General features: G+C 40.6%; 1 protein-coding gene across 7 annotated transcripts in view; it reads left to right on the top strand.

Moving 5' to 3' along the window:
- VPS13B (vacuolar protein sorting 13 homolog B) overlaps positions 1–20,115 on the top strand; it is a 729,531-nt gene that overhangs the window by 439,656 nt on the left and 269,760 nt on the right. For 3 of the 7 annotated variants that reach the window (XM_069957347.1, XM_069957346.1, XM_069957350.1), the window contains exons 26-30: positions 10,007–10,175; positions 10,270–10,384; positions 16,605–16,746; positions 18,728–19,142; positions 19,528–19,639. In XM_069957347.1, coding sequence (XP_069813448.1) covers positions 10,007–10,175; positions 10,270–10,384; positions 16,605–16,746; positions 18,728–19,142; positions 19,528–19,639 — 953 coding nt within the window. Of the gene's footprint in view, positions 1–10,006; positions 10,176–10,269; positions 10,385–13,238; positions 13,306–16,604; positions 16,747–18,727; positions 19,143–19,527; positions 19,640–20,115 lie in introns of those variants that run through there. The other 4 variants (XM_069957349.1, XM_069957348.1, XM_069957351.1 and 1 more) reach the window with 3 other exon arrangements.

Raw genomic sequence — 20,115 nt, 5'->3', positions numbered from 1 at the left:
AAACATGACAGCCAGAAATCTCAGTGTTGTTGATTGGCCAATAGCAATGCGATTGGTTTACCCCACAGTGTTTTGTCATTGGGTCAAAGAAGAGTTTTAGAGATAAGCGCAACATAAGCTGTATTCCTGATTTCCAGACTCCATAGGGTTACATCCTGCTTCTTCAGCCATTGGTACTCAAATGCTGAACGATGTGACTTGAGCATTCGTTTATCTCTAAAGACTTAACCCCATCAAGTTAATGTACATAACTTTAGTGCATCCCCTATTATTTTATTGTATAGGTTTTTCCGAAGGATTATCATAGGGTTTAAATCCAACCACAGATATAAGATAACCCTACGAGGAACTGAGATGGGCCGTAGCTCTATCTTCCCAGTACGAACTGGAGAGAATGGAACGGCTGCACATCCCATCTATGGCTGATACTAATGCCGCTAGGCCTATATTAAAAATCAACACCAGAGTGTCTGTATATGAATTGATCAAGCCATATTGCCCCGTGTACCACCGCGCAGGTCCTCTGGTCCACACGGGTCCCTACGCTAACTCCACACTGTGTCGGTCAGCGACCGCCAACCCCGCAAAGCGTGCACGTGCAGGGAAGGGAGGCCATGGAACGGCCCTGCAACCCCAATGTCACAGGACCAGACCCAAAAAGCCCCACCAAAACCCAGCCAGCACCACCGGCGGGGAAGGCTGCCCCCAAACGACACCAGTATGGATATGGTATTACACTTACCATTGCTGCTCTCACAGAATGGGGAAGACATAGGGTCCAGACATGTGAGCACAGGCATATCCTGCTAATTTTGGTCATGTGGGTCTTATAAAGGAGTGCTAGCTGTTCAGAGAGGGAGAACTGTGAAATACGAACTAGAGAGAATGGAACGGCTGCACATCCCATCTATGGCTGATACTAATGCCGCTAGGCCTATATTAAAAATCAACACCAGAGTGTCTGTATATGAATTGATCAAGCCATATTGCCCCGTGTACCACCGCGCAGGTCCTCTGGTCCACACGGGTCCCTACGCTAACTCCACACCGTGTCGGTGACTGCTATCTGCAGCACGGGACCGCGGCTATTAGCAGGAGCAGTCCGATCGCCGCTCCCGCTAATTAACACCGTTGGATGCAACTTTCATACATGACAGCTGCATCTAACAGTGTTAAATGCAGCCCATCCCTGGTGTCTAGTGGTGGATTCCCCTCCCCTTCCCCTGCAATGCGATCGCGGAGGGGGATCCCTTAATCTTACCGGGCCTCAGCGACGTAATGACGCTGATCCCGCCTCAGTATTCTATTGTGTTGGCCTGCCACAGGCCAAAGCAATAGAGCACCGATCTCATGGATCGGTGCTGTGTTATACAGCTACACTGATCTCTATGAGAGATCAGTGTAGCTGTATTAGAAGTCCCCCAGGGGGACTTCAAATTAAAGTTAAAGTAAAAGAAAAAAAGTTTCCATTAATAAAAAGCCCCCTCCCCTAATAAAAGTTTGAATCACCCCCCTTTTCCCATTTTATTTATAAAAATAAATAAATAAACAAATATGTTTGGTATCGTCGTGTGCGTAATCGAGCAAACTATTAATTTATCACATTCCTGATCTTGCACGGTAAACGGCGTAAGCGTAAAGACCCGCCAAAGTTCCAACATTGTCCATTATAGGACACATATAATCCAGAAACATTGTAATAAAAAGCGATCAAAAAGTTCCATATGCGCAAACAAGATACAGATAGAAAGAACACATTATGGCGCATAAAATGACACCTCACACATGACAGCCCCATAGACCAAAGGATAAAAGCGTTATAAGCCTGGGAAAAGAGCAATTTTAGGGAACTTTTTTTGTTGTAGAAGGTTTTATTTTTTTTCAAAGCCATCAAATATAAAAGTTATACAAGTTTTAATGTCTAAAAAGTAGAATAATGTTAAATACTGGAAGCGGAGTACAGGTCAAAGCAGGTACTAACTTTAGCTTGTTTTTAGGGGAAGACATTGAGCCCATGGTAGATCATACTGTATCTCATTATTAAGTCATATCTCTTCCACATATGTTTCTTGTATTGAATGTTTGGGGAGCATTGTTTGGTTCCAATCAATCCCTTTCTGCCCATTATAGGACACTGTTTGCATCATGTTAATAAAGGGAGATGTACCAAGACATTACCCTATTGACTTTTAAAAATGTCGAGCAGATACTACATAAATCATTACTATACCATCTACTGGAAATCTGCATCATATTAGGCTAGAATTATTTATATTAAAATGTCAAGACAATCAGCTCTCATCTTCCTTTGTCTTCCACTTCCCTGAAGGCCACAACATTACAGCATAATAGGTGAAGAATCAATGAATAGTGTGCCCGGCCATCTTTCCTGGTACCAGTAATGATTCACAGATGGGTGTTTTTCATCCAAAGCTTGAAACAATCCAGCTAATCCTCCTTTTTATATTAATAAGGATTGTTTCCTTCTTTATATCTGTTCTAGCCATTTCAAGTATAATATGGATGGATAAAAATACCAACAAAATAGATTGTGTCACGTAACAAGAGGCTTAAGGCCCTTTTAGGCCGGGTTTACATTTGTCCGGCGGTGCGGCGGCATTTCCCTCCGGCGCATGAGAAAAGCTCCGGAGGGAAACGCATTATTGAACTGATCCCATTGCTTTCAATGGGATTGTTCAATATATGCGGCGTGTAAATAGTGACGCCGGACCGACCGCACAGGAGAACGCAGCATGCAGCGTCCTCCTGTGCGGCCCGCAAGGCTTCCGCTAAAGTGAATGGAGCGCCGGATGCCTCGCCAGGCAGGATGCATGCCGTTTGCCTCTGGCATCCGGCATGTAGCAGCACAATGTAAAAAAATAAACATATATCTCCCCCTGTGTGGTCTCCCCCTCCCCTATAGCCCCCCGTTGCTCCCCTAGTAGCATATAGCCCCCCCTGTTGCTCTTCCAGTAGTATATAGCCCCCCTGTTGCCCCCCCAGTAGTATTTAGCTTTCCTGTGCGCTCTCCCCCAGTAGTATATAGCCCCCTGTTGCCCCCCCAGTAGTATTTAGCTTCCCTGTGCGCTCTCCCCCAGTAGTATATAGCCCCCCATGTGCGCTCTCCCCCTCCCAAATAGCCCCCCTGTGCGCTCTCCCCCTCCCATATAGCCCCCCTGTGCGCTCTCCCCTTGTAGTATATAGCCCCCTGTGAGCTCCCTCAATTAGTATATAGCCCCCCTGTGCACTCCCCCGCAAATCCCATTTAAAATGACAGGAAAACATACTGGGGAAAAAAATGTCAACTGATGAGAGCAACTTGTGACAACTGATGGAAACTGATGGTTTTTAATGAAAAGAAGGATAGAAAAACTGATGGCAACTGATGCATTTTTGGCATCAGTTGTGACATCAGTTGTGGTCAGTTTTTAGACAAAAAACGCAACTGATGCAAACTTATATATGTAAACCCAGCCTTACACAACCTGATTAGAGGCAGCAAATGAGCACCCATGAGCACTCAATTGTAGAACCCTTCACAAGTCTGTTTTAGGGTTTGTGCACACTGAGGAAAACACGCAGAGGACTTGGGGGATTCCGGGGGATTCCTCAGTGTTTTCCTCAGTGTGCACATACCCTTACTTTGGTCAAATATGGGGGAAATGAGCATTCTTAGGAACGCTCTTTACTAATAATTGATCCATGTAAAATGGCCCCTCACCAGACAATAGACAGTCCACTGGGTTGCTTTGGATTTGGCACTAAACCAAACTGAGGAGATCCCTGTTTTTTTCCTTTATAAGCATGTATCATTTATCTATAGGATGAATGATAAATGTATCTTATCACTGAGGCTTAATGTCCACGAGACCCAGCAATCTTAAAATTATAGGTCCTCAACTAAACCTTGGGAGTAGAATGGCAGTGTGTTTTTATAATGTGAAAACCATATAACCTTTGCATAGGGAATTTACTGGCTTAAATGGTTGCAAACATTTATGGAGGGTGGAAAATGGCAGGGCATGCTGGTCATATAGATACATAAGCTTTCTCCTAATTTGCCCATACATATTAAGGCTATGTTTACATTACGTGAACACCCGTCCGTTCCGTGACGGTCTCAGCCCGGATCATCCCGGCCGGGTGATCTTTCCAGCCACGGAGCTATGATACGGGCGCATCAGTGTATGCCCGCATCAGAGCTTCCCATAGCCCACAGTGAAGCAAGCAGCCAGAGCCGCTTGTTTCACTGTGTGAACTGACAGGGCTTTCTGCGGCCGGAATTCACTGCGCTGCATGGGATCCCGGCTGGAGCGTATTTGATGTGTGTACGCTCCGGCCGGGATCCCATTGCAAATAAAGTTATGTTCCACCCTCAAAACTACGGCCGTAGTTCTGCGGCGAGAACTACGGCCTTAGTTTTACGTAGTGTGAACATAGCCTAATGGTACAGGCAAAAGTTTGTATTACGTAAAAGAAGGGAAGTTAAAAGCTACAGTCAGACTACTAAGCCGCCAACTTATTCTGAGCTGGGTATTGAAAATCAGTGTCTCTGTAGGGACACCCAGTTGTCAGTTTGTTATTAAACTTTTAGAGGACTAAGGGCATGTGCACACTGAGCAAAGGAGGCGGTAATTCTGAGCAGAGTCTGCACGAAATTCTGCCTGTCCTATGGCTTCAGCGATTTCTCACACGCCTCCACTCGACACTCAAAAAAATTAACATGTGAGCAGAGGTGCGACAGAAATCCAATTAAAGCAATAGAAGAGGCAGAATTTCAAGTGAAATTTCATCCTCTCTTGCTACAGTAAGTGTGCAGGAGCTCTGAGAGAGGAATTACACAACACAAATCTATAAGAAAGGGTGCCCCAAAACAACAACAAAAAATCGTGATGACCATTATTTACGGAAACAGACAAGTCAGAAGAGGAGACAGGTCGATCTTAATATGTTGACCTGTGAGGGCATTACCATTGCGAACCATTTGTGTTCCTGGAAGTCTGCTTAGATCTTCTGGGTCATCAACAGCAAGAAATGTTCCTTTTACTATAGAAATGAGGTAGTTGTAGAGGTTTAAAGGTTGGGTATTATTAACATGTAGGCTTTTTTAGTCAATTTTTTGTAATTGTATGTTCTGCATGTGATTCAAAGACATATAATTTCCCATACAAACAGGAGTATTCATCTCCCACCAGATGCATGCCTGCGTAAACTAATTACAATGGTTGCACAAAACTTCTGTATATAAAATACAACAGTGAAACTTTCATTGCAAAACTAAAAGAAAAATTTTTTGCCTTGTCAGCTAAAAATATTAAATTCTTCCAACCCAGTGAAAGACTGAAACAGTGAAATAGCTTTAACTATGAGGGAGACTTTTAGCATGTATACTACACAGATTATCATAAAATGGTTACAGAAAGTAAATATATCCCAGTCTATTTTCTTTTTGTCCGTCTTCTGGCCACCCAATATTCAAGCATGCTGAGCGTTCAGATAACTGACAGCATTAAAAACATGAAAGGAGCCAGCCTATGTCAACACCATGTGCGGCTCATAGGTTTTTCCTTTTCTTTCCTCCTTGTGTTAATTTTCACCCCCATTTAGCTCATATTTTTGCTCTGTTTTTTGTCTCTTCAAGAAGGCTGAAGAAAATGCCGGGAGGGAGAATAGATGAATATAACTCCCATTTTTTTTTTTAAATGTGAACATGTTGTTTAGATAAGTAGTACTCTCTCTGACGTACAGAATACAATTTTGTAATTCCTGTGGTAGAACCTATGTAATCCTATGGAATTAATGCACATTACGCCTAATTTTTCATTATTTTTTTTTTTTTTCTAATAACGTACACTAATAAATCATCTGTTTGTAATATTTAAGCACATTGAATTTAAAAGGGTTTTCCGAGCTAAAAAAAAATCTTTCTGTATTGAGGCCTGTCAGGATGGTTGGATACTTCCTTTACCTCCTGGGTTTAGACCACCCCTTCCGTTCACCGACACCAGACCTGGTAGACGGCGCTTGTGGTGTTCAAGTCTCCTCTGCAGCCACTGATTGGCTAAGTGTAGACAACCCTGAACACAGCAAGCACTTTGGTGCCAGTGAATGGCATAAGCCCAGGGGGTAAATATGAGTAAGTCCCTATCGATAGGCACCAATATAGAGAGCTTTGCTTTAACCCCTTTAATTTTAATTTACAGTAGTAACAGTAAAAAAAAAAATTTTATTCTAAATTTAATTAAGTTTTTTCTTTTTTGTACAGTTTTAATTGTTTAATTTTACATTCGGTGTTCCCTCCCATTTGTCATTGATAATTTATACGTGAGCCTTGAACAGTTTATCTGTCTGTGTTGGTGGGATCTGAAAATAAATATTTCTAGCTTTGATTTGCCGGCTGAAGATTAAAACTGAAGGACGCTGTCTCCAACACCAGTTACAATGTTTCTGTGACCGGTGAGACCCCTCTATAAATTGCCCACATGGATCGTAAAGGCCGTTCAGACACGTACAGTACATCCGCCTGTGTATATTCCTCCAATTTGCTTTTAAAGCCTCCAACGCTGTCAAACAGAACTGAAGTTTCTCCAGTCCGTATTTATGAATTTCTGAACTTTGTATGTTTTGCATAGAAGGCATCCTCTGTTCTGTGGGCTTGGAAACTCTCTGATTATTTTTCAAAGTCTTCTTTCAAGTGTAGTGAACTTTTAAATGATTTTTTTTGTCTTGAAGTAGGGGGCAGGGAATCCATCTGACCACTTGTTTACATTAAACTGGAAAAGGAGGCATTTGCTTACAATATCCCGTAGATGATTTATATTTTGAGCTGTGAGTAATTCTTTTCTCGCTGACAAGTTTATGGTGAGCATTGAACTCCTGTGTGTGCTTATGGGAGATCTCCATAGCTTCCTGCATTTATTTCAGTCTGGGTGGCGTGTGGGGGTACGATAGAAGAGGGGGGGGGGGCATGTTCAAGGTACTTCTCTAAGATGAAAGCATAAAAAGAGTTAATCATTTTTTTTTCTCCTTACCACGCTCAGATTAGGAGCTGGAGAGCAAAGGTAATTCAGACTACAACACACCACTTGTTACTGTTTATATAGGCCTAAACAGTGGTAGAAGTGTTTAGTCCTCGGGGACACTTGGTGATTGAACAAGAAGCTGGAGTTATTTTGATAAGATATAGCACCAGTGTGGCCAAGAGCTACGATCATCTTGGGGCCTTGAGGCAGGCCAAGGATGAAGACCTTATGTGTTTAGTTCTTCCTGATGCTCAAAGATAAATTTTGGCTAAGAAAATAAACTTTGTATTTGGACCAATTTGCAAAGCATCGGTGAAAGAATTGAATTGTTTATCTTAGGACTTGGCGTGAGAAGGTGTGGGAAAGTTAAGGCAAGAGAAACGCAACCCGAGTATGTCGAAAATCTCGTTTTCTAGAATTTCTAAGTAAATTTGTAAACTTACAAAATAATGCAAGACTAACAGAAATGCCTGCTGGATTAACCAGGAAAGGTTAGATGAAAACAGCTGCAGTTATCGTCACTAAGTTTTAAAGGACAAGTGCCATGAAATTTTTTTTCCCAGTAATTGAAGCACATTACAAAGTTATATAAATCTGTAATATGCTTCAATCACCTATCTGCCTCCCTTCCCTGTCTTTTCCCCCCTCCACCCCCCACCAGGAAGTGTCCTAACTCACACAGACCTGATGACTACTGTCACCAGGCAGCTCCTTCTTGTGAGGATGAGTCATCAGCAGGAGGGCTGCCCTAGGTCCTGTTACAGCAGCCCCCCCCCCTCCCCAGTCCAAGTGGTGGCTTGTAGTTGTTCAGCCAATGGGAGCTGAGCAAGCTGAGTCACCTGACAAGGCGGGGGGGGGGGGGCTGCTGTAACAGGAGAAGGAGCTGAGAGAAGAGCTTGGTGACGGTGACGACAGTAATCTGGTCTATGTGAGTTAGGACACTTCCTGGTGGGGGTGGAGGGGGGAAAAGACAGGGAAGGGAGGCAGATAGGTGATTGAAGCATATTACTGAGTTATATAACTTTGTAATGTGCTTTAATTACTGGGAAAAAGTTTTTCATGGCACTTGTCCTTTAAGTAAATTACTTTCTAGTATCACAAGACTTTTTAAATTTAACAGGTTGTTAGAGATTACAGTCTGTTTTTTTTAAGGCTATGTTCCCACAGTGTTTTGTGGGTTTTTTTGCCGTTTCGTAGCTGTTTTGTTAAAGGCTGTCATTTTGGCACCAAAATGTGACAGGTTTATGCAAATTATGGTTGTAATTTTTATTATACTGACATGTTTTGACACCAAAATGACCAGCATCCAAAAAATTGGGTGAAAAACAGGCAAAAAAAGACGTTGTGGGAACATAGCTTAAAAATGTTTCCTTGCTTATGAGAAACAGTGACAATCCATTGTGGCTTGGTCTGGTATTGCATCTGCATTCTAGTAAGTGTGGCTGAGCTGCAGTGCCAGATACAACTCATGCACAGCAATAGCTCTTTTTGGAATCTTAGGCATTGGTGTTAGTTATATTTTGGACAGTATACTCCCTACTGTAAATTGCAGATTTATCTACCCTTTTAGTGAAATTGTTACAATACAAATTAAAGGGGTTGTTTGGGCCGGGCTGGATTGGTTTTTTTTTTAATTAAACCACATACACAACATAAAAATAACACACAACCCCTCCTCCAAGGATTCTATTTCTAGCCAGACCCCAGTGATATCAGATATGTTTTTACACACAATGAAAATTACCAAAGTCTTTCCCGTATTACCATAATTGCGGGCAGTACAGTTTCGGGAGCCGCTCAGCAATAACACAACTAATGATTTATGATCTCCACTGTTACAAATTGGCTGTGACCTTTTCTGCTTTTTGACACTCAGCTAGTTAATAGTTCCCACTCTGTTGTCTTTTATGTTAAACTTTTCCAAGTGGCATCTTTTAAAGTATGTTTATCCCCGTCTTTAGCATTGTAATTGCTCTAAAAGTATACAGTGCTTACCGGTCAGATACAAACTTTTGTCAGACCACCCGCGCTGCCATGTGGATATTACAGCATTTGGTGTGGTCAGGGGGCAGAGGTAGAAATAATTGCACAATAGCGCTACATCAATATCTAGCTTATCATGCCAAGAGACCTCAGTAAATACATTGTAGTATTTTTTCTCCTCCAAGTGTCCGCCTAGTATACACAGTTTAGAATCCGATAATTACACTAAATGACTCGGGTAAATAAAAGGTTGTTTTTGTTTCCAACCAAGTGTCTATAGCATATACATAATCTAGGCTAAGGTTACAGTTTCTCTTCTGCTCTCTCAATAGCATCTGTTTGAAAAGAGAGAAAATAAAAATAATAAAGTTACACTTAAGTACCTGCTTTACTTAACTATATAACTTATTAATATATATTATATGGTATAAAGAATTAAAGCACCCACTTTGGAAGCATTTTGGACATTCTGTTCTAAACCCATAGGCTATGATATGGAGTTGGTCCCCAATAGTTTTTACTCTAATGGAAATATTTTCTACAGGATTTTGGAGGTGTCTGAGGGAATGTTTTTTCATACACCCAAAAAACCTTTTGCAGTGTAAATATAGCAATTTTATATAAATATAGCAATTTTGTATGGTGGCATAATAGGTCATGATGGGTTTGGTTAAAAAAATAAATAAATAAAAATAACAAAGTGCCCACTATAGTGGCAGAATGTATTGTTATGGCCAACCAAGCACATGCTGTTAACTTTGACTTATCTAGACTTTTCAATCCAAGATATTCATGTTTGGAAATGAGCAAACTTACAGTAAGTTCAGCTGAACCTGATCACTCAGCCTTTGAATCCTGGTGCCTGGACAAAAATGGATGCGTCCCTAGGGCTTCCTGGAAAACATGGATACAGTCCTCTTCAAGCATTCGGCTGAACTTACACATTGCTCATAATGTGTGAAATCTCCGCCGGTTCACAATTGCCTTTTTTTTCTCTACAGGGCGATTCTATACAAGCTGCAGAATCCCCATTCTCAGACTCTGTTACCCTAGAGCAAACAACAAGTAACATTGGAGTATCAAGTGGCCGAGTCAGTCTATGGATGCAGTGGATGCTACCCAAAATTACCATAAAGCTCTTTGCTTCAGACCCAACGTGTAAAGGCACAAGTATGATGCTTCAGATTATAGCAACTTTCCCTTGTCACCATCCCTATCTTCTTTCTCTTCACTGTGTAACCTGCACTTTTGTGTTTTTTGTCAGAGCTCTGTGTAGTCAGCGAGCTAGAAGACCTCAATGCCTCTGTTGATGTCCAGGATGTATACACTAAAGTCAAGTGCAAAATTGAAAGCTTCAACATTGACCATTACAGGAGCAGGTAACACAAGGACCTGTGCATATCAAGTGGTGTTCTTTGTTTTTTTTTGTCTGTTTGTTTTTTGTTGGGGGGGCTTTTGCATTAGGGAATTCATTTTTGGAGAGTTTATTTCTGGACATATATGTTATGTCCTACCATTGCTCATATAGCTACAATATTAAAAGTCAATGGAGCCTAGGAAAACGTTCAGATTTTTTTTTAGCTCTTTATGATCAGTAGTATAAATTTCAGCTTAAATATAATGACCGAACAGTTCTGCACTTTATTTTTAATGCCCCCAAATATGTAGGTATATTTTAATTTACAAATGCATTGAGGGTATTAATTTTCCAACATGGTCCTGGAAACATTTAAAGTCAGGCTATGACTAAAACATTTGAGTGCAGTTTCATTTCACCATGGAGACCCACCGTAGGGAGAGAAATTTCATCATTAGTGTTCCTTGCTAAATCTTGTCATTGAATTTGTAACCCTAAGAAGGAAAAGTTGTGGAATTATGGAAATCACAGGATCGCTAGATATGTCAATGATATTGATTATGAGGGCCACTTTCAGAAATAGACGCACTTTAAACCCCTTGGCCTACTATCAGGGAGGTTTGCAGTTGCCATCCATTTACGTCCCAGATGTGTTCAGTGGGTGCAGAAGTCCAGAAATGTACACACTGGCTACTCACAGTAAGGGCCAGTTCACACGGAGTAAAACTGTCAGAATTCTGCGGCGGAACTCTCAGCTGCAGAATCCCGCCAGCGTCCAGGTCATACAGTCAGTCTATGAAAGTGCCCGCGCGCCTCCTCTCTCTGCGCCTCTCCGCTCAGAAGAATTGTCATGAGCCCTCCCATAGACTGCCCGTATGACACGCAGGCTGGCAGGATTCCGTAGTGGGGAGTTTTACTCCATGTAAACTGGCTCTAATACTAGCAACATGGCCTGGTGTTGTGTTGGAAAAAAGGGGGTGCTAGAATACTGCAGAAATGGTCGTACCAGTGGTTCCACAACACAGCAAGCTATAAGTATACTGGAATATTGGAATTGGTATATTGGAATAATAGAAAGGTCTTGCTACCATACATTATGACCTTTCTTTATCAAGGCCTCCTCATGGCAATGTCGACATGGTCTTCAGACCAGTCTCTGGCTATCATTGGATGGACCTCCATTCCAGCCTCCATTGTTATTTGGCTCTGCACCATAACCTTACTGCTTTTTCTTCTTGGTGTTTCAAGCTCAGTGCTGAGTAGGGAAGGTCACGTCACTACTTAATGTACACAACCATCTGCTTCCTGCTCTTTTTCACTCAATTTGATGTTGATAGCCTGTTTAGAGGAGAGGATGGGATTTTACCCAGAAAACCCTGTTAGCTTATGTTAACATGCAAGAGCAGGCACTGAGTGGAACTTTCTGAAAGACCACTTTTTCTCCCCACAGACCCCCTCAATAACACTCTTCTTGTCTGTAAAGTGCCCTGTAATTTCCCTTGTTGTAGGCAATCTTTAATACATAGCATCTTGGCCGCCTTGTGTTACATTATGCTCCACAACCTGTTAATTAGAAACTAGTGCCGTCCTGGTTTCCATTATCTGCTTGTTATTTGACATCATAAATTGATTTTAAGACGGGAGTAATCCGGTTTCCTGAACACAACTTTTGCTCATCCTTCCTGCTAATGTGTTCCTAATTCTCCATGTGTTGTTGGTTCTTTCTGCAATATGTTTCTCAATGAACTGATGTATGCCCTTATTTACAATGTGTAATGTTTAGAGATGAGCGAACCTTGGGCATGCTCGAGTCGATCCGAACCCGACCTTTCGGCATTTGATTAGCGGTGGGTGCTAAACTTTGATAAAGCCCTAAGGCTATGTGGAAAACATAAATATAGTCATTGGCTGTATCCATGTTTTCCAGACAACCTTAGAGCTTTATCCAAGTTCAGCAGCCCCAGCTAATCAAATACCGAACGTTCGGGTTCGGATCGACTCGAACCCGAACCCGGTTCGCTCATCTCTAGTAATGTTGCCTGACAGTGGAAGTGGTGAAGAACCGGGTTATAAGCAATCTTTAAGTGACTCTGTACCCACAATCTGCCCCCCCCCCCCCCCAAACCTTCGGTCACCTACTTTTAATCCATGATCTGTCCTGGGGTCCGTTTGGCAGGTGATGCAGTTATTGTCTAAAAAACTACTTTTAAAATTGCAGCCCTGTGTCAAATTGCCGTGGCCTAGAGTGTCTATGCCCCCTTCTCCCCGCCCTCATCACCATTAGGAATGCCCCTGGCAGGACTTCTCCTATTTCTTACTTGTCTGAACACTGCACAGATGATTTGACGATCCAACTGTGCAGTGTTCTTACATGTGATGAATAGTAGAAAACCTGCCTGGAGCATTCATAATGGTAAAGAGGGCGGGGAGGAGGGACGGAGAGGTGGTGCAAGCCTAATGCACAGACACTCTAGGCCACACCAATTTGACACAGGGCTGCATGTTTTTTAGGACAATAACTGCATCACCTGCCGAATGGACCCCAGGACAGAACTTGAATTGAAAGCAGATATCCGAAGGTTCCAGTGGTTTAAGGGTGCACAGATTGTGGGTACAGAGTCTCTTTAAAGGGGTTATCCAGCAGCACAAAAACATGGCCACTCTTGTCTCCAGTTTGGGTGGAGGTTTTGTTACTCAGTTCCATTGAAGTAAATGGAGCTTAATTGCCAACCACATCTAAATTCGAGACGAGAGAAGAGTGGTGCTGTGTCTGGAAGAAAGTGGCCATGTTTTTGTAAGGCTGGATAACCCCTTTAACAATTTTCATTGATCAGACATTACAGAGATGGATAACATGTAATCACATTTTATTCTAGGCCAGGTGAAAGCTGGCAAACAGGAGATTTTCTTGGGATAATCCTACAATGCAAAGAGAAAAATGTGGTGAGGCTATTGTAGTCACTAAGTTACTTATCAGAGTCATAGCCTACAATCTCACCTGTGTGATCCTATAACCCTAAACAATATGATTTCAAGAATCCCTATCAAAGACCTGTGTGCTATTGGAAACCATTTTACAGTTCAGGCTCTGTGCACATTGAGATTCGGGTCAGTCTGTCAGAATTTTCTTTCCACTCTGCAGAGGTATATACCAAAATCCTGTAAGACCCCTTTATTAGTCATTGAGGTTTTTTCAGGATCCATTGGTATCAGAGCAGCTGTGGCTCCTGTATAAATGATGCCTGTGTGTACAGAGCTTTACATACTGTATAGAATAATAAACATAAAAAGTCACTTTGCATATGACGTTACTTATCCTGAATTGATCCTGAGTTACAGCCTGCATTATAAGTCAGGGCTGCAATTCTGCTGGCTTCACAGCTGAAATCTTCTTGCATTCCTTATTGAACAAGTGATATAAGTATTTGCATTCTGTAAAGTGTATTCTTTACACAAGGCACTGTGCATTAAACTGATAGAGAAAATGCTAACACTTTATTATAGTGGAGCTCACCTGTTAGGCTTGGTTAAGTTGTGTTATTGTAGCATGTATATGTATACAATTAGGCACTATTGACTTCCATGGCCCAACTGTAGTCAGCTAAGGATTGTGTTTGGTTCGCTTTCCAAATGTATTTTTACTTGGACTCAAAACCGTAGTAACAAAGTATATATGTTTTTAACCCTAACATATCCACTAACTGACAATGTTCAGCCATTGACGTCAATGGGGCCCGTGCCTGTCCATGCACATTGTGCCATTTTGCTGGTACTTCTGAGTGCACAAACATGAATGAGTGTGTCTGTCAACAATATTGTTGACTGTTACTTAAAGCAACCAGCAGATTTGTGAACAACTCTGGACTATAATACTCAAGATCTGGGCAAGATAAGTAGTGGTTTGCACTTACAAATTGACTTTTTTATGTAGATTTTTTTTTCTGTATATACTGTATAGAAACTGTAAAATGGTTTGTATAGCTCATCAAAAGTTAGAAGTGGCTGCCCTCCTTTACATAGCTATAATTTATTGACTTGCTTTGCTATAATTTGGCAGCAGATGTAGAGCATATTGTGTCACATCCATAAACACAGGACATCAACCTTCTGATATTGTCGCACAGTATATAACTGCATTATACGAACTGTTTATTCAAGTCAATGAATTACAGTTATCTAAAAGCTGACAGCTCATTGAAGAACATTAAAGACCTTCAGCGTATTCTTGGAATCACATGCTAAAAGCCTAATCGAGCTTCTAGAGAAGTTCAACTCTATTGAAAATCAGCAGCCTCCTTGATCTCTTCATATGCTTATGATCTTTGGTTGAGCAGCGGTAGTCTGCGCTTGCTGGGTTGCTGAACCTTGGGTAAATTCCAACACTTGTTTCAAGTAGAGAAGTTTTATTTATTCTTGTGTAAAAGGATAATGTCACTCAGTGCTGATAATAGTGTTACTTGAGGATCGATATATATTATATGTAGGGTGCTCACCATTCTACTTGTGTCATTCTCTTTCAGATATGCATGGCGAGCACAGTGTAGTATCTTTATAAAGTTATGATGTATTAAATCATGCCACCTTTCATCAAATTAAAATCTCCTAGATTTAAAAAAAAAAAAATACAAACAAGTCAGCTCGCCCTAAACACTTTCGTGTAGCCTGTAACCCTTGGTGAAGCACGGATCCTATCCCGTGTAATCCACACAAAAATCCAGCTCCAACAGGTGCAGTAAAAAATGTAGATTCATTCCAAAGAATACAAAAACATAACGTTCAAACACACATTGATATCCACAATGACAACGATGCGTTTCAGGGCATAAGCTTGTTAGTCATGGCTAAAGTCAGTGGACTGACCACCATCTTATATACATACAACTAATAGTAGCACCTGGGATTCCAACTCCTCCCACCAAGAGGGAATGATAGACAGAAAGCTCCTCACAAATTTTGGTTATAGCAGATAAGCATTAAACAAAAATAATAATGATTAGAGATGAGCGAACCTGGAGCATGCTCGAGTCCATCCGAACCTGAACTTTCGCCATTTGATTAGCGGTGGCTGCTGACCTTGGATAAAGCCCTAAGGCTATGTGGAAATCATGGATATAGTCATTGGCTGTATCCATGTTTTCCAGACAACCTTAGAGCTTTATCCAAGTTCAGCAGCCCCAGCTAATCAAATTCCGAACGTTCGGGTTCGGATGGACTCGAACCCGAACCCGGTTTGCTCATCTCTAATAATGATCCATACTTGACAGTGAACATTAATAAATTTAAGCCAAGTCATTCTTCATATTTCGACCACGTGGGTTACGAGTATCCAGTTCAAGTAACCAAAACACTGCTCTCAGATACAAGTCTCCGCCCCTACTGGATGCATTAACCTTTTCTATACCACAAATGATGAGAGAGGACATATCGCCAGAATGGCAGTGTGAAAATTGTCTTGAAAAGCCAGGTAGATTCAGTAGATCTATTTCTGGCCTTTCAAGGCACTTGTTTCCCCTGCACATTAAACTAAAATCAGTTGAAAATCCAAACCACTGTGATTACAGCAGCCTCTGCAGAAAATAAGGTACTTTATTTACAGCAGCCTCTGCAGTGTGTAGTGAGGAGTAGCAGTGTAGTGTGAGATAGTAACCTTAACTGTATCCACATTACAAATCATTATTAGTGAGGAAAGAGAGCTCTGCAGTTTAACTTGTCTGGGCTTTTAAAGGATGTTTCATGTATATGGGAGGCCTAAGAGCGCATTAATGTTTTACATTTTAAGGCACAGCTTGTGCGAGGTCCAAAATAGTCATCCCTATTAATGGGAATAAACATTTTAATGAGAAGAAATTTTACAGTCTTTCTCCTTGAAATAATTTGTTACTTAGGACTTCCATCAGTCTCCTCTCATCTGATTTATCAGCATTGAATGACATTGTCCTTTAAAGTACAATTCAGATAACTACTGTAAATAAGGTAATTTTGCTCTTTTGTTAATTTTATTTTTGTAGCATACATATCTTATACACAGAAGAGCTGTTTTACTAGACCCAACAACATTGTATAAACACTAATGGGTGATTGTAAGATTTTCTCCATTGTGTATAAGAGTGCATTGCTGATTCTTGCAGCCCAGCAGGTGTCATCATCATTATGGCAAAAAACACAGACATGCATTGGCTTCATATTTTTGCTTTTTTTTCCCCTATCTTTCCCCTTTTCTATCTTCTTTTCAATTCTTTAAGCCTCGTTGAAAACTGTTGGTGTCTGGGGCAATATGGCGGGGTGTTCCTTTCATGCACCGACAAGCTGAACAGACGCACCACATTGGTTCGACCCGTCAGCAAGCAGGACCCTTTCAGTAACTTTTCTGGCTTCTTCCCTTCTGTAAGAAATCATTTTTGGGAATTTTTGTGTTTAAAGAAATTCCATCAACTCCTGATTTCTTTTCTAGTATTAGATCTATATTCTGATGTCCTAATAATCAGTATATGTAGTTGATGGAAATTCTTAGGCTGAGTACCCACATAGATATGATCTAGCCACATAGCTGTGTATTTATGAATTGCATAGGATACACATTAATCTGAATTGGACAGGTGCCCTATTGGTGTTTCTGTTTCAAAATATTCTAAATAAATAGATCCATTTACAGACAAATTTACCAACCCCAAATCAAATAAAAGTTGTATCTCCTCCCAGGTTTCCCATTCTCTGAAGATGATGTTGTAGTTCTTTTAATATTGCTTTGTCAGTAATTGATCATATCTTCATTTGTGTATTCAGCTTTCATTGTGATGGGTTGCAATCAATGATCTTGGTAAATTAATAATGACCTTACCAGCTGCTCAACATCGCTTTACTGCCCAAATCCCTTCTCTTATCCAATCATAAGGCTTCTTTCAGAATTACTTTTTTTTTTAATGCTATTTTAAAATTTTTAACACCACAACAGTTTGCTGTTAATAGGTGTGTTACATAGCTGATACTGCTATTTTCTGTAATGCTTGCTTAGCCTTTAGTAAAACACACCTGATAAATTGATACGCTTACTGTAAAATTCTATAATACTAATACATATTGTTTTTCTGTGTATTCGTTTTATGTTTAGCATTCTGTTTTAATTGTAAGTATATAGTAATAAATAGAATAATTTGAATAGTATAGATTTTTTTATATTATAATTATACATAGAATATTTTAAATATAGGAAGTTTTTAGCTTCCCTAAAAAAATGTGTAATAGCTATGGATAACATAATTTTGGTATAAATAAATATTTAATGTGTCCTAATGCAAAGTCTATAACATCACCCCCCATTGATGTGCCCTCCATAGATCATAAGAGACGGCAGTAATCTACGTCTCTTTATACCCGCGCCTTCTGCATTAGGAGACGTTTGATCATTTTCAGCCGGATCTATTTGTCTGGTGACTTTATTGATAATTCAAGACAGAGCACCTGTAGTTTTTCAGGTTAGCAGTCTTTCCTGTATGGGTTAATATATTAATTTAATTAGGAAAAATAAAACCTGAAATGTTCATTCTAGACCATTTTCTCAAATGTGATTCTGTTTGCATTGATTAAAGAATTAGAAAAAAACAAACAAAAAAAAAAACATACAGCCAGTGTAAAGTCAACAGCCAGTGTAAAGTCATACATATGACTAGTCACATTTTTGTCCACAGTACAGAGCTGTATTGCACACCAAAGTATTGTTCATTTAAAAAAACTAAAAAGATGTGCCCGCCCTAGCATCCTATGAATTTTCCAAAAGTGTCCCTGTCATATGATACAAAACTTCCGATATGTCACAGGGGTACTTTTTATAGATACAGTCTTGGCATTCAGACCCCTACTGATCTGTAGACATAGCTGGGGGGAGCATTTGGTAGCGTGCTTCACTCCCTGGCTGGCTGTGATCCCCATCTAATTACAGGGGTTGGTCCCATTATAAGTCTATGAGTATGTCTTTTCCAACAGGATGGAGATCACAGCCAGCCAGCCAAGAAGAGAAGCACACTACTGCATGATTTCCTGTCTATTTCTAGAGATCAGTAGGGGCCTCAGTGCTCAGTCCCTAACCAATGAAAACTTTTCACATGTCTGTGTAACATGCTAGACACGTATAGCATAAACCACTCCCAACAGTATCACAAAATTGTGAATTCCAAAGCTGTCAATCTTGCACCACTCATTGCAGGTTATGTTGAGGCAAAAGGAGGTTGGGGAAGGACACATCTGTATATTACACATTAGAGAAAGTGGTAATATCTCCCCATGTGCATGAGGCCTTACTGATAACTTTCTGCTGCCATTTCCTTGTATGTTTTTCACGTGTTTAGCTTTTATTTTTCTCTTAACATAGACAACAGCAAAGCTCTTGGAGAGCTCACACCAGCAACATGGATTCCTATCCCTCACTTACACCAAAGCGGTGACCCGCAATGTCCGCCACAAGTTGACCACTAGAAGTGAAAGGAGTTCTCGGAGCTTTCAGAAGCTTTCCGAAGGCTCGACAGACAGTTCCCCTCATTTCCTTCATGAGATCCTAATTTCAGCCCAAGCCTTTGATGTTGTCCTCTTCTTCCCTTTGCTGCATGCAATTTCAACTATTTTTGATGTCCGGAGACCACAAAGCAAAAAAGAAAAACACAAATCTCCTGGACAGCCAATGAGATCTCACACATTGACCTCACGAAATCTACCTCTTATTTATATCAACACCAACGTCATCAGAGTATTTGTTCCGAAAGCCGAAGAAAAGCAGCAGCATATAGGAGGTATGGGCCCATGCCATATAAGTTCAGCGTTATTTCTGTGGTTATCACTTACCTCATTTTTGTCTACCATAGAGCCATCCTATTTGACTTCAATTAAAGAGATTAGTAGTCCCATCCATTTTGGTATTGGTTTGGGATAACCTGTTCAGGACTCTCCGCTCCAGAGGAGGAGTGGAAAATTGGACCAAAATTGGTGAAAAGGACATGAGGGAAACAAACATTATGGTAGCCTGGTTGATAAGACTCTGACCATGTTCATGGCCATCTTAATTCGACTATATCATATAATTAAAGTCACTAGTAAAGGGAGGGTTTGAGAACTTCCATAACATTTGTGTTGTTATCTAGTTATCTGAATAAGTATTTTGCACTTGTTTTCTTTCAGGAAACCAGAATATCAGTGAAGATACATTGGTTTTGAAAATTGCTTCCGTGTCCATGGCTCCGCAAGCAGACAACCCTCTTAGCCGGAGCGTTTTAAGAAAGGACATTTATCAGTAAGTAAATATAAAGCAGCTTTAAATAAAGTATCTTGTGGTTTTATAATGCAACACATCCTCTATATGAAGATAAGGGGTAAACATTTAATTTGGATGTCACATATACATGCAAATCTTGGACAGTCTTATGTAATTATCTATTAAGTTGTCACATCATATTTGTTAGAAAATTTATCTTATACTACTACAGGAACCGTGCATGTTGGCTGATCATTGCCTTCCAACATGTGATATTACACTGAACTATTATCGGCTTGAACTGTTAATAATTGGACGAGTAAGGCAGATAGTCGTTTATTGTCATAGGGCCTTTAGTGTTTGCCACTTCAATCTTTAAGCCAAGATCTACGTATATGGTGGTGGGTGTATAAAGGAACACTACTCCGCTTAATAGTCCATTGAGTATCCATTCAGGAATTATAAATGGTTCTGTGTCTCATATATATTCATCCACGTTTCAGTTTTGGTGCTAG

Source organism: Dendropsophus ebraccatus, chromosome 2 (genome assembly GCF_027789765.1).
Source record: "Dendropsophus ebraccatus isolate aDenEbr1 chromosome 2, aDenEbr1.pat, whole genome shotgun sequence".
NCBI lineage: Eukaryota > Metazoa > Chordata > Amphibia > Anura > Hylidae > Dendropsophus > Dendropsophus ebraccatus.
This window is presented reverse-complemented; position numbering and strand designations above follow the sequence as displayed.